The sequence below is a fragment of the Zalophus californianus genome, chromosome 3 (genome assembly GCF_009762305.2).
Source record: "Zalophus californianus isolate mZalCal1 chromosome 3, mZalCal1.pri.v2, whole genome shotgun sequence".
NCBI lineage: Eukaryota > Metazoa > Chordata > Mammalia > Carnivora > Otariidae > Zalophus > Zalophus californianus.
The window spans coordinates 76478394-76490663 of NC_045597.1; the positions used below are offsets into that span (position 1 = coordinate 76478394).

At 44.2% G+C, this 12270-nt stretch overlaps 1 protein-coding gene across 6 annotated transcripts in view; it reads left to right on the plus strand.

Moving 5' to 3' along the window:
• SPATA13 (spermatogenesis associated 13) overlaps nucleotides 1–12270 on the plus strand; it is a 363796-nt gene that overhangs the window by 290359 nt on the left and 61167 nt on the right. For 5 of the 6 annotated variants that reach the window (XR_004819935.1, XM_035726496.1, XM_027588187.2 and 2 more), the window contains 2 exons: nucleotides 6425–6790; nucleotides 8499–8643. Coding sequence is in view for 5 of the 6 variants with exons in the window: in XM_035726496.1 (XP_035582389.1) it covers nucleotides 6425–6790; nucleotides 8499–8643 (511 nt within the window). In the remaining variant the exon portion in view is untranslated. Of the gene's footprint in view, nucleotides 1–6424; nucleotides 6791–8172; nucleotides 8276–8498; nucleotides 8644–12270 lie in introns of those variants that run through there. The other variant, XM_027588190.2, reaches the window with a different exon arrangement.

Here is a 12270-nt window from a genome sequence, read left to right on the forward strand (position 1 = left end):
CAAGACTGTTGAATCACAGATCTGTACTTCTTGAAACAATGCAACATATGTTAAGAAAAAAAAAGAAGAAGAAGATAGCAGGAGGGGAAGAATGAAGGGGAGTAAGTCAGGGGGAGATGAACCATGAGAGATGATGGACTCTGAAAAACAAACTGAGGGTTCTAGAGGGGAGGAGGGTAGGGGGATGGGTTAGCCTGGTGATGGGTATTAAAGAGGGCACATTCTGCATGGAGCACTGGGTGTTATGCACAAACAATCATGGAACATTACATCAAAAACTAATGATGTAATATATGGTGATTAACATAACAATAAAAAAATTTAAAAAAATTAAAAAAAAAAAGAATGATCCAGTGGTCTTGCTGAAAAAGGTAGCTCGGGGGTTGTTAATAAAAAAGAGCAGGAATAAATAATTACTCTAAGATTTCCAGCTTAGTTTACAAAGGGGGTGGATTATGACCTTTAAAGGGGAATTCTAAATGGGAAATTATTCAGAATTTTGATTATGTGAAATGTGAATATATTGAGATGGCAAAGATGAAGCATGACATAATGTGGATTTCAAATAAAAAGTTACTATGAAAAAGGACAAAAAGGCCTATGCATAGTCTTATGACACATTAATTTTCACTTAAGGGAAATTAGTGACGTATAGCTTTAAATAGTGAGATGCCACTTTTTAAATTTTACAATATATAAGGCCTAAAATTTCATTTTTCTGGAGTTGGAGCACAGAGCTGGTACCATAGACTAGTCTTAAGCGAAACTGTGTCAACTGGGAGTTTCGAACCTTAGTTCATCCAAGCGTTCTGTCAACAGAAATTGAGGAGTGGGGCTTTTATTTTCAGTACCTTGTGGGTAAAATGTAGCATTTCCTTCAATTATGATTGTAGGCAGCAAGCCAGAGCACTTTTTTTTTTTAAAGATTTATTTATTATTTATTTTGAGAGAGTGAGAATGAGAGAGAGAGAGTACATGAGAGGGGGGAGGGTCAGAGGGAGAAGCAGACTCCCTGCTGAGCGGGGAGCCCCGATGCGGGACTCGCTCCCGGGACTCCAGGATCATGACCCGAGCCGAAGGCAGTCGCTCAACCAACTGAGCCACCCAGGCGCCCAAGCCAGAGCACTTTTATCTTACCAACCCCTGTGATTTTGTCACCCATAGAAATCACAGATCTTTTTCACATCACACAGCAGTTTTTACTGATTTCTTAAAATCTGTTGTATTCATCAGTACTTCCAAAATGTGGCAGTTTTTAGACCGATTGCTAGTCTTCTTAATTTATGTGTTTTATATATATTATTGTATCAATTCTTTTAATATTTTGATAATTATATTTCAAAATAATCTGATTATGATTTCAGCTTAATTTTTATTTTATGCATTTAAAATGTGAATTTTATAAATTTTTATAAACTTTATAAAATTTTATTTTATTTAATTTTTATTTTATGCATTTAAAACGGTGATTTGGGGGGCGCCTGGGTGGCTCAGTCGTTAAGTGTCTGCCTTCGGCTCAGGCCATGGTCCCAGGGTCCTGCGATCGAGCCCTGCATCAGGCTCCCTGCTCCGCAGGGAGGAAAATAAGTAAATAAAATCTTTAAAAATAAAATCTTTAAAAAACGAAACAAAACAAAACGGTGATTTGGGAAAGGGGTCTCTAGCTTTCAACCAGCTTGCAGGGGTACCTATAGAGCCTCTCTTCCTGTCATTGCCCTCCCGGCACCCCCGCCCCCTTCCAAGCAGCTCTACGGCTAAAGGCAGGAAGACCTATCAAGTTTTGTCTTGCTTCTGTAAAAGTGTATGCCAAGGATGCAAGGCTGCAGAGTGGAAAGGACAGAGATTTTGAAGTCAGACAGACTGAGTTGTAAATGGGCCTGTCTCCTCTGGCTCTGTTAAGCAGAGTGAGTCATTGCCCCAGTGTCTAAATGGTAGAATGTCGTGAATAAGTTACCTACCTCGCGGGGTGGTAGTGAGGATTGGGTAAGGTAGCCCAAGCCTGCCACAGCTGTTATTGTTAACATTATGGCCGGTTTCCTGCAACGTGAGCTGTCTGGATGTGTTCTTGTCTCACCTCCAGTTCTGGGACTGCACCTGAATTCCCTACGCTCGCTGTTCAGGATGCTGAGGCAATGTGGGAGTCTTGCTTATTGTGTTAGTGCACATCTTGAGAATACCTTTCTTTTTTTTTTTTTTTTTTTTCTTTCCGCTGGAAAAGCTCTGCTTTGGTTAATTTTTTTTCAGTCTTCCCAAAGCATCTTAATTTCCCTGCTTGTAGTATTTTCTTCTGAATTGCTTTGCTGTATGAGTTTCCTAGGGCTACTGTAACAAATTTCTAGCAACCAGGTGGCTCAAAACAAGAGTACTTAATTCTCATTGTTGTAGAGATCAGAAGTCTGGGGATCTGTTTCTGGCCTCTGCCTGGGGTTTCCTGGCTTATAGATGCATCACTCTGTCCCCATATGACTGTCTTTACTTTCATCTTTGTGTCTAAATTTCCCTCTTTTTCTAAGGACACCAGCCATTGGATTAGGGCTCCCCGAATCCAGTATGACTTCATCTGAACTCGATCGCATCTACAAAAATGGTAATAAGATCATATTCACAGGCCCTGGGGGTTAGGGCTTCAATGTACCTTTTACGGGGGGCATAATTCAACCCACAACTTTTGCTGTTTGATCCATTAAACTTCCCTTAGACGAAGCTTCTGAATGGATACACGTAACATCAGGGCTTTTTGTCGTTTTTTTTTTTTCCCTCAGTTAACTTAACTTGCACTGTGGTTTCAAAACATGTTTTGAAGTGTCTCACTGGAGGTAATAAGATCTATCTTGGCTTTTTACTTTTGTGAAGCAAAGAAAGGAATCTTGTATAGGAAGAAGAAATTCAGGACTCCTGACTAGAAAATACTTTAAAACAATAATACAGAGAAGCAAGAGTTAAAAGGGCAGCCACTCAGCTGCAAAGTTTGTTTAGAAAAGTTTATGACTTGGGTGTGAATTGGCCAATCAAGCTTAGAGCCCTGGATTGATCTGAAGCCCAGGCTGCTGGGTTGTGAGGAGAAGCGTCAGTAGACACAGCTCTGGCATGACCCCTTACGCCTTCACTATCCTGGTGTAAAGGCAAGAAAGAATCTCAGAGAGCATGGATATGGTCAACTGCTTGTTCCTTCAGTGTGTCTCTGGTCCGCCCCTGCCGGTAGCGGAATCCAGGGTAGGTTATTAACCTGCGGAGTGTGGTGGTGGTGGTGGGTGTTTGTAGTTGCAGGTATAATCACAGTCAAACTGTGTTCCCTGGAATGAACCTCCGTTGTATTCTGGAAGTACTCAGACTCTGCCAAAAGGAGATTCAGTTTTAGAATATGCGTTGAAGCTCAGATTTGTTTTACAAGGAATGTAAGTCTCTTCTGGCCAAGGATCACTGTCTCTCCCTCTTCTGTAGTAAAGCGGAACTTTCAGTTGTATGTATTATTATGTTAACTAATTTTTGTACTTTCTAGAACATTCAGTACCACTTGTAAAGGCTGTTTTCTCCTTTTGTATCTTCAGTGGGACTGTATAAATAGTTCTAGGAGAATGACAGTCAGTTCTTAATGCGTACCCCCCGGTGGGAACAGTTGAAACTTGAGGCATGACGTGTTAAAGAAATCATCCTGTGCACGTCTCCTGCCCTCTCATTTCCTGCTCTGAGCATACCTGCCTTTATCCAGCCTCCTCACTTCCTGGGGTATGTTTTGGTCTCAGAAGGATCTCTTACCTGAACAACTAAGACAGCCTCCTGTCTTCCTACGCTCATTTCCTTATTTTCCTGTCTGCATCTGTAAGGCTTCAGTGAGGCATGCTGCATGTTGCGTAAGTGCAAAAAAACCCCCCAAAACACCCCAGAGAACAAAAACAACCTCAAAAAACTGCACGTAGATTTGTTACCAGTTAGACTACTCCTTGCCTGTAATTTTGTCTTGCTTCTGTCTTTCTAACACCTTGTCTGAACCTTTTTATCACAGGGTGATAATATAAATGGCTTATTCTTGTGTGCTTAAATTGTGCCACTTAGTTTAATAATGTAGTTAAACTCTCCATAATATCCTGTTTTTCATAGGTAATGCAAAAAAATTAACTTTTTCATGATTTCTCATATTTTCCCATGATGGTGTCAGAGAGGAAAACCTTTTTCTCCACCGTCTTAGGCTTACTATGTGGGGGTGTGTGGAATTGAACTGACAAAAGACAGATTAGAAAAGACAGGTTTTTATTCATGTGAGTAAGTGGGAGTTGACAGGAAAAAGTGACTCCAGGAAGTGGTTAGAATTGGGGGCATTTATACTTTCTCACTAGGGGAGGAGAGGTGGAGAAGGGCACTTATGGGAAACCCAGTGATTTAGGAAAGATAAATGGGAGGTCTGATAGTTTTGTGGCCACTGTCTGCTGAGGCCAGGGGTTCTCTTCTCAACTGTTAAGAGTCAAATCTTCCCTGGTTGGAGGAAGAAAATCCTATCCCAAGATAGGATTGGACCTGCACAATTGTGGATTTATGACAATGAGTTCTTTGGGGAGGCTCTGCTTTCAGGCAGATAAGGGAGTTCAGGGGGGGAAAAAAGTCTCTTCTTGAATACCTTGAGCTCGGAGAGAATACACAGGGGTGTATTGTAGATCCCTCACTGGTGACTTGATTTAAATATGAAGTTCCTTGCTGTCAGAAGCTGCAGACAGCACGGTAAGTGGTGACTGCTAGAACTTAGTAGCTTTGGAGCAGAGGTGACTTAGTACAGTGGGAAGAGAAATTACAAGGCCCATATTTCAGTGTCTCTCTTACTGTGCATGGGCTGTGTGGCCCTGGACAAGTGCCCTCACTTCCTGGGTTTCCGTTTTCCTAATTTGAAAAATGATGGCAATGCAGTAGAGTGTCTGTAAATCCCTTTCTGCTTTCTTTGCTCTTCATCAGATTTTTCATAGTACAGTGGGTACTTGAACAACACAGGTTTGAATTGTGCGGGTCCACCTCCACGTGGATTTTTTTTTAATAAATACAGTTCAATACTGTAAGTGTATTTTCTCTTCCTTATGATTTTCTTGGTAACATCTTTTTTTTCTTTAGCTTATATTATTATAAAAATACAGTATATACTATGTATAGCATACCAAACATGTGTTAATTGACTTCCATCCAACAGTAGGCTGTTAGTAGTTAAGTTTGGGGGAAGCCAAAAGTTAACATGCAGATTTTTGACCTACCAGGGGTCGGCACCTCAAACCGCTATGTTGCTCATAAATCAGCTGTGTATGATCTTAGGGACCACTGAGGCACATGGGATTGGAAATTACAGGAACTGTATTTGAGCTCTTCGTTGCCACCGATTGGCAAGCAGCATGCCTTGTTGGGCCAGTCCTGGAGGCAGAGCCTGGCTGCCTGGGGCCGTTCCGCTGGTGGCCTCCAGGCCTGGGTGGCCTGCTCTGCTTGCCCTGCCCTCCAGTACAACTCTGCTTGTTCTTGTTCTCTTCCCTGGGCTCTGGACTGTTTTTAGTTTTTATTTTATTTTTAAATAATAACCGGGGGGGCGGGGCACCTGGGAGGTTCAGTCGGTTAAGCGTCTGCCTTCAGCTCAGGTCATGATCCCGGGATCGAGCCCCACATCAGGCTCCCTGCTCAGCAGAGAGTCTGCTTATCCCCCTCTCTCTTCATCTGCCTCTCCCCATGCTTGTGCTTGCTCTCTCTCTCTCAAATAAGTAAGTACAATCTTTAAAAAATAATAAAATAAAAATGTGTTTAAAAAAAATAATAACCAGGGATGGGAGAAACCTCCTGTAGAACTAGGCAGCAGCCCTCCTCTGAACCCAGACTTTGAGGGGTGTGCTGACATAGAGGTTATCTGCAGGCAGGGCTGAACCTGGGCATGGTTAGTCTACACAGGGCTTTTTAAGAGCAATAATTAACTGTGACTGATAAGGGCTATCTCACTTATCATTGGTATAGCATTTCCATCCACACAAGGACCCATTCTTCCCAGTGAACAGCGGCAGAACCAAACAACCAAACCCGCAGACCTTAAGTAACTGGATTTCCTGCATTTCCCCATGCTATTGTTATGTATATTTTGTATTTTGGGTGATACCATAGAAGTTCTTTCTAGCAACTCACAATGGTATTGATTTTCTTAGTATCTTTTATCATAGCTCATCCTCGGTCACCATACATCACTATTTAAATTATGGTTTTAATTCAGCCTCCAGTTAAAGATGAATTGCTTATTTTAATGCACATTTCAGTTATGTCTTCTTGTTACAGAAATAACTTAAAAAAAAACAAACAAGTATACCAAGAACGCCTCAAGGCAGGGCTGAAGAGGATGGGAGGGAGTGTTTGGCTTGTTCTTTTTCAATACCTTCCTGGATTTTGGTGCTCACCTAACTTGTTCGCATTTGAAAAGGTTGTGACAGAGGGATCCTGGAGGCGGGACTCATCCCGGGATGAAGAAAGGACGGAGTCTCAGAGGATCACCAGGAGGAAGTGGGGTTCTGGGAGGAGATCAAGGCCCCGACCGCTCTCTGACTATGGCCAGCTGGCCACCCGGAGTCTGTCTATTCCCGAAGACTCAGTTGCTGTGGACCCCCAGAAAGAGGACACCGTGGAGGGAGACCGCCAGCCAAACACGGCCTCTGCAGACGCTGCAGACCAGAACCCTACCGTGGGCTCCCCCAAAGGAAGCTGGAGAAGACGCCCCATCTCCGTGATAGGCGGGCTCAGCTTCTATGGGAACAGCCCGACAGAGGAAATAGAGAGTCTTCTAACCCGAGTAAGACCGTGCTTCTACCAAAGCTAACAGAGCCCTCCAGCTTCCTGGCCTTTGTTCTCCCCTATGAACTAAACAGGCTGCTGCTTTTCTTTCTTCTGTCTGCCTCAAGGACAACAGACTCCCAACCTTTCTTCCTGACTCTGAAAACACTCATGAATTAACCTGCCATCTGACGTTTGGATGCCTTTTACTAATCTTCTGTCTTTCCTGGAGTCTCAAACAATACAGGAAACTAGTGTGCTGTTTGTCCTAAACCACGTGAGATCTGAATAAGGAGAAGGTAGCAGTGCATATTTAGTGAGCTTCCTGAAAGAAGTTCTTGAAAGAGAAAATGTCCTCTGATGTTAAAAAATAAAGATAAGAAAATAAGAAATCAGTTTTTTAGGGGCTAAGGAAATAGGTGTCCTACCATTTTTTAACTCTTTACATTCAAGTTGCTGCTTTGCAACTGCTTTACCAATAAAATTTTTATATTTTCCCCTTAGTATTTCAACAGGTATTTATTAGTTACCCAAAGAGCACTCTGGGGCCACAAAACATTTAAATAAAGGCCCTGTTCAGGAGGAGTGTATGTTATTTGGTGAGACGCAGCATGGTCATGGGTTCCCAGAACAGTACATGAGTAAGCATCCAGTTTTACTTTTTGAGCTTGCTAGCTGCTATCATCAGTAACTCCTAAAATTCTCTTAAAAGGGGAGAAAAATCTATGTTAGTATTGGATTTTATGTTTACATTCTCCCTGTGAAGCCCAGCCCAATGCCTTGTTTATAGCAAGCACTCAGATTCCTCTTGACTTAAATTGAATTGCATTCTAAAGGTAAAAAAATGAAGTGGAAGAATCCCATGAACTTTTTGCAACAGTAAGATGTGCTGTACTCTAGGAAATGATTCTGAACCAAAGCAAACCGTATATCTGTTTTAACTTGAAACACAGTATGGGGAAAATCAAAAGCACTTAGAAATTATTTCACTTCAGAGCATTAAGAAGGAATGTGGTAAGGTCACTTTATGCACTGTAGTCTCATTTAGGGAACTGGGTGGGGAAATATGAAGAAAACCTAAGGAAAGCATAAGCCAGCTTGGCCTTCGATTTATAGAGATGGTTCACGGGGAAAAATCAACAGGGTACATAGGTGATTCTAAAGAGACCTGGGTAAATTCGTGGAAAGTGGAAAACCAACTTCTTTTAAACAAAGCTCAGTTGTCATGATAGTTGAGGTAAGGAGCATTTGTATCTCACAAATGCGTACCTAGTGGCTGCACTTGGATGTGCCTGGCAGGTATGCCAGTCCCAGTCTGTCCTCCAGGACCGTCTACTCGCCCTGGAGGCTGCTGCTGGGAACACATCTTCTTCCTTTCTGCCCCTGACTCTGTGTGAGAAAGCCACCACTTCCTAAATCTGCTTCTCTTCTTGGACGCTTTGCTTTTACTGAGCGTTACCCCTGGTATATTGCTGACAAATAACATGAAATGTGTTGCTGTGAGGTAAGAGCCCTTGAGTCTGGTTGTTTAAAGTCTTGGAATAAGTCATTGCCACTGCGCCTGGGTGCAGCCTGAAGCTCTTGCCACGGTCTGGAGAAAGCGTCTCAAGTGTGTGAGTGGCTTGGAGGTGACAGTGCCGAGCTGCTCAGGGCTGTGTGTGTGAAGAGCTTTGAAGGAGTTGCCACTTCCTGGCATCCCCTCACAGCGTTTTGCTTTCCTTTTGTAGCCGGCAGCCAGGCCTCCTGTGCCCGCTCACCAGGTGCTGCCCTACAAGGCGGTTTCGGCCCGGTTCCGGCCCTTCACCTTCTCCCAGAGCACCCCCATTGGGCTGGACCGAGTGGGACGCCGGCGGCAGATGCGAGCATCCAATGGTGAGTCTCCCAGGCCCACCCTGGTTGGGGGCTCACTTTTCAGAAACTGGTGTGGAGTCCTCAGTTGGACTGTTCCCAGTGAAACCAAGGTGCCCATTCGATTGTGGACCTCTCTGCTGCCTCTGGGCCAGGGCGTTGTTCCCCTGGGAGTGAGGAGGGCTCATCTCAGGGGCTACAGACGTGAGGGTGTCGTCAGCCCTCTGGAGTGGGTGCTCTGTGTCGTCACAGTGACCCCGTTTGAGAAGTTTGCTCCCCTTGTGTCTGTGTACCTAAGTTCCTGTAGGTGGAGAGCTAAGAATGGAGTCCCAGGCATTTGTCTGAACCTTTTTGAAGCTCTTTCTGGGTGTTTGAGATTCACAGATGCCAAAGAAAAGTTTGTCTAATACAGTAGTAGCTAATATGCTGTCACAGTACTTACCCAGTAAACACTTGTTGATTTGAATTAAAACCACATTTTTGGAATGATGTTTACGTTCTTTTTTTTTTTTTTAATGAATGGAATCATTTCATCTTTTAATTTTTTGAAAAGATTTTTATTTATTTAAAAGAGAGAGTGAGCACAAGTAGGGGGGAGGGGAAGAGCGAGGGAGAGGGAGAAGCAGACTCCCCACTGAGCAGGGAGCCCGATGTGGAGGGAGCCCGACGTGGGGCTCCATCCCAGGACCCTGGGATCATGACCTGAGCTGAAGGGAGAAGCTTAACCGACTGAGCCACCCAGGCACCCCTGATGTTTACATTCTTAAAAAAGAAAATCTTCCCTTACACTAATTCATGTCAGTGCCAATCAGCCGGTCAGATAAGAATGGTATGGCCTGTTGTGCACTGGACAAGAGTAACGAGTTAACATTTATTGAGGACTTACCATGTGGCAGACTGTGCCTTGTGCTCTGATGTATTAGCTCATTTGATCTTCGTAGCTACCTGCCATTTTGGATACTATTATTATCCTTGTTTTTACAGATGAGAAAGCCCAGGTATACAGGGGTAGACTGCCCTAAGTCACTCACCCAGGATGGGGCAGAAATGGGATTTGAATCTACAAATAGAACTTTTAATACCAAGTGGTTCATTTTTAACCACTGAACTATATTGACTCTTTAAAGAAGTGCTATGATTATAGCTCCAACAGCAGGGTTTCCTGTCTTACTTTTAGAAATGATTATCATGTGGTGAGCATGAGAGTAAGAGCTGGGCATTAGGAAACCCAGCTACTGCCTCAGCCGGGCCACCACCTCACTGTGTGGGCAAGTCCACGTGAGGGTGGCAACTGAAGCTGTAAGAAGGGGTGAGGTTTCAACAGCCTTGAAGAAGGTGGAGGGTGTCACTTGAAGGACTAAAATTCTAGGGAGAGGAGGAGAAGGAAGAGGATCGGTCAAGGAAGGGAAAGAACAAGGAGGTATGGACTCCCTGGTCAAGGGAGGCATTTCTAAGGACAGGCAGAAGAGGATGATGGCTAGTGACCAGAGATGGCAACAAGAAGGTCACTGATGGATTCTGACAGAAATTGTTGAGGACCGTGGCCCAGGAGGGTCACACTGGGTGGTGAGAAGTCAGGGAGTTGGTGAATGGTGAGAAAATGCTATCACTCCCAATTGTGTTGCCATGGTTTCTAACTCGTGTCACATACACTGAGAGGACTTAAGGTGGGACTTGCAGGTGGAGGTTGAGGGAATTTGTGAACATCTCATGCCTTTGTCAGCCCCTCAACCAAGGAGGCTGGACACCTGGGAGTCCTTGCCCCCCTTCTCGGGGAGTCACTAAATTCCATCCTTTGGCTCTCAGGGTCACCTTGCGTCTCAGGCTCCTTAACCCTTCCCCTCACAGCCACCCCCTCACCTCCTCAGGCCAAATTTTCATACACACTGTAGTCAGAGTCACTGTTTATGTTCAACTCTTTCCAAGCATTAGAATCAAGTCCCAGTTCCTTATGGGTTTATAGGCTTTTGTGCAACCCGAGTCTCACTTTCCATCTGTTTCTCTCCTTTCTCCCTCCAGAGCTTGCCATCCAGTGTTCTCTATCTTCTCTAGGCTTTCACACTCCCTCTGTGCTTCTCACATTGCCCCTTTGCCTAGAGCTCCCTTCTTTCCCATTACCTTATGTCAACATTCTCATTCCCTTGTGTGCCCTTGGAGACAACGTGCATTCATTGTCTTCCTCCTGCAAAGCCGCTCAGCGCCAGGCCCCATGTTCATCCCCTCTGATCCGGTCATCCACCTCTGGTGATGTGTTTTCAGAAAGTCATCCAAAAGGAGAAAGAAAGCTATATGCACAAGATACTCTTCACAGTGTGGCACGAAAGTGATGGCACGAAAGTCAAAGCACGGTAAATGTTCATCCAGAGTGGAATAGTGAGTTGGGGTGCTGCATGGGCCACTACCTCACAACAGTTTACAACACAGATAGGAAAACCCTGCAACAACATGAAAAGGGACGGCTACAATTTTAAAGTGAGAAGAAAAATAGGAAATAAAACCATGTTTATTGTATGAATTTGCTAAGGCTGCTGGGTCGCGGAGTCTCTGCTGGCTCCCATCCAACCCTGTATACATACATACAAACAGCTTAATTCTGTGCTTTCTCTAACAGTGTTTTGTTTTGACTTCAATGTTCTTTTGTTGAGAAGCAACAAAAACGAACTCTGACCAGCTTAAGCAAAAAGAGAATTTATTGGAAGGGTGTCCGATGTCCCCAGAGTTAAAAGAATGGCTAGAGAACCAGTGTGGGAAATGGATGGCCTTTAGGGTTGTTTCTGGGAATCAAGGAACCACTTGGAAGAAGCTGAGGGAAGCACGTAGCAGGAGGGCATAGGAATGAGTGAAAGCCAACATTCCTTCTGTCACTTAAAAGTCAAAAATCCCAGGATAGGGAAATCAACCCTTGAAGCTTAGGTGTGAGGTGTCTACTGCCTGGTGGCACTGGAACAGGGAGAAGGGCTAGGGGCCTCCAGAGACCCTTCGCCTTCCATATTGGGAGGCAGGTCCATGGTACCCTGTCACCAAGGCTGAACACAATGGAAAGGAGGTCATTCCCCTAGAGGAAATCCAAGTAGTGTTAGAAATAGAAGTAGATTCTGGATAGGTTCTCCATTTGTTCATTCATTCATTCATATATCCAGTAACTACTGAGTGCTTACCACGTGCCAGGTGACAGTAGGGAACAGAACAAAACCCTTAAATCACTTATTCCAGTGAGGGGATAATGAATTAACAAGTGACTATATAACTGGGCAGGTGGTACTATAAAGAAAAATGAAGCGGGGTGGAGGGTGTTCATTTTTTTTTTAAGATTTATTTATTTATTTACTTGAAAGAGAGAGAATGAGAGAGAGAGAGAGAGAGCACATGAGAGGGGGGAGGGTCAGAGGGAGAAGCAGACTCCCCGCTGAGCAGGGAGCCCGATGTGGGACTCGATCCCGGGACTCCAGGATCATGACCTGAGCCGAAGGCAGTTGCTTAACCAACCGAGCCACCCAGGTGCCCCGGAGGGTGTTCATTTTTTAAAAAATGTCATTCTGGCATGATGCACCTGCTCCATGTATAATTAAAAACCCTCTCACTCCTTCCCTTGAGGGAGACAATCCAGAGGCTCATCAGTTACTGCAAACAGCTCTGAGTCTAGGCCCTCCG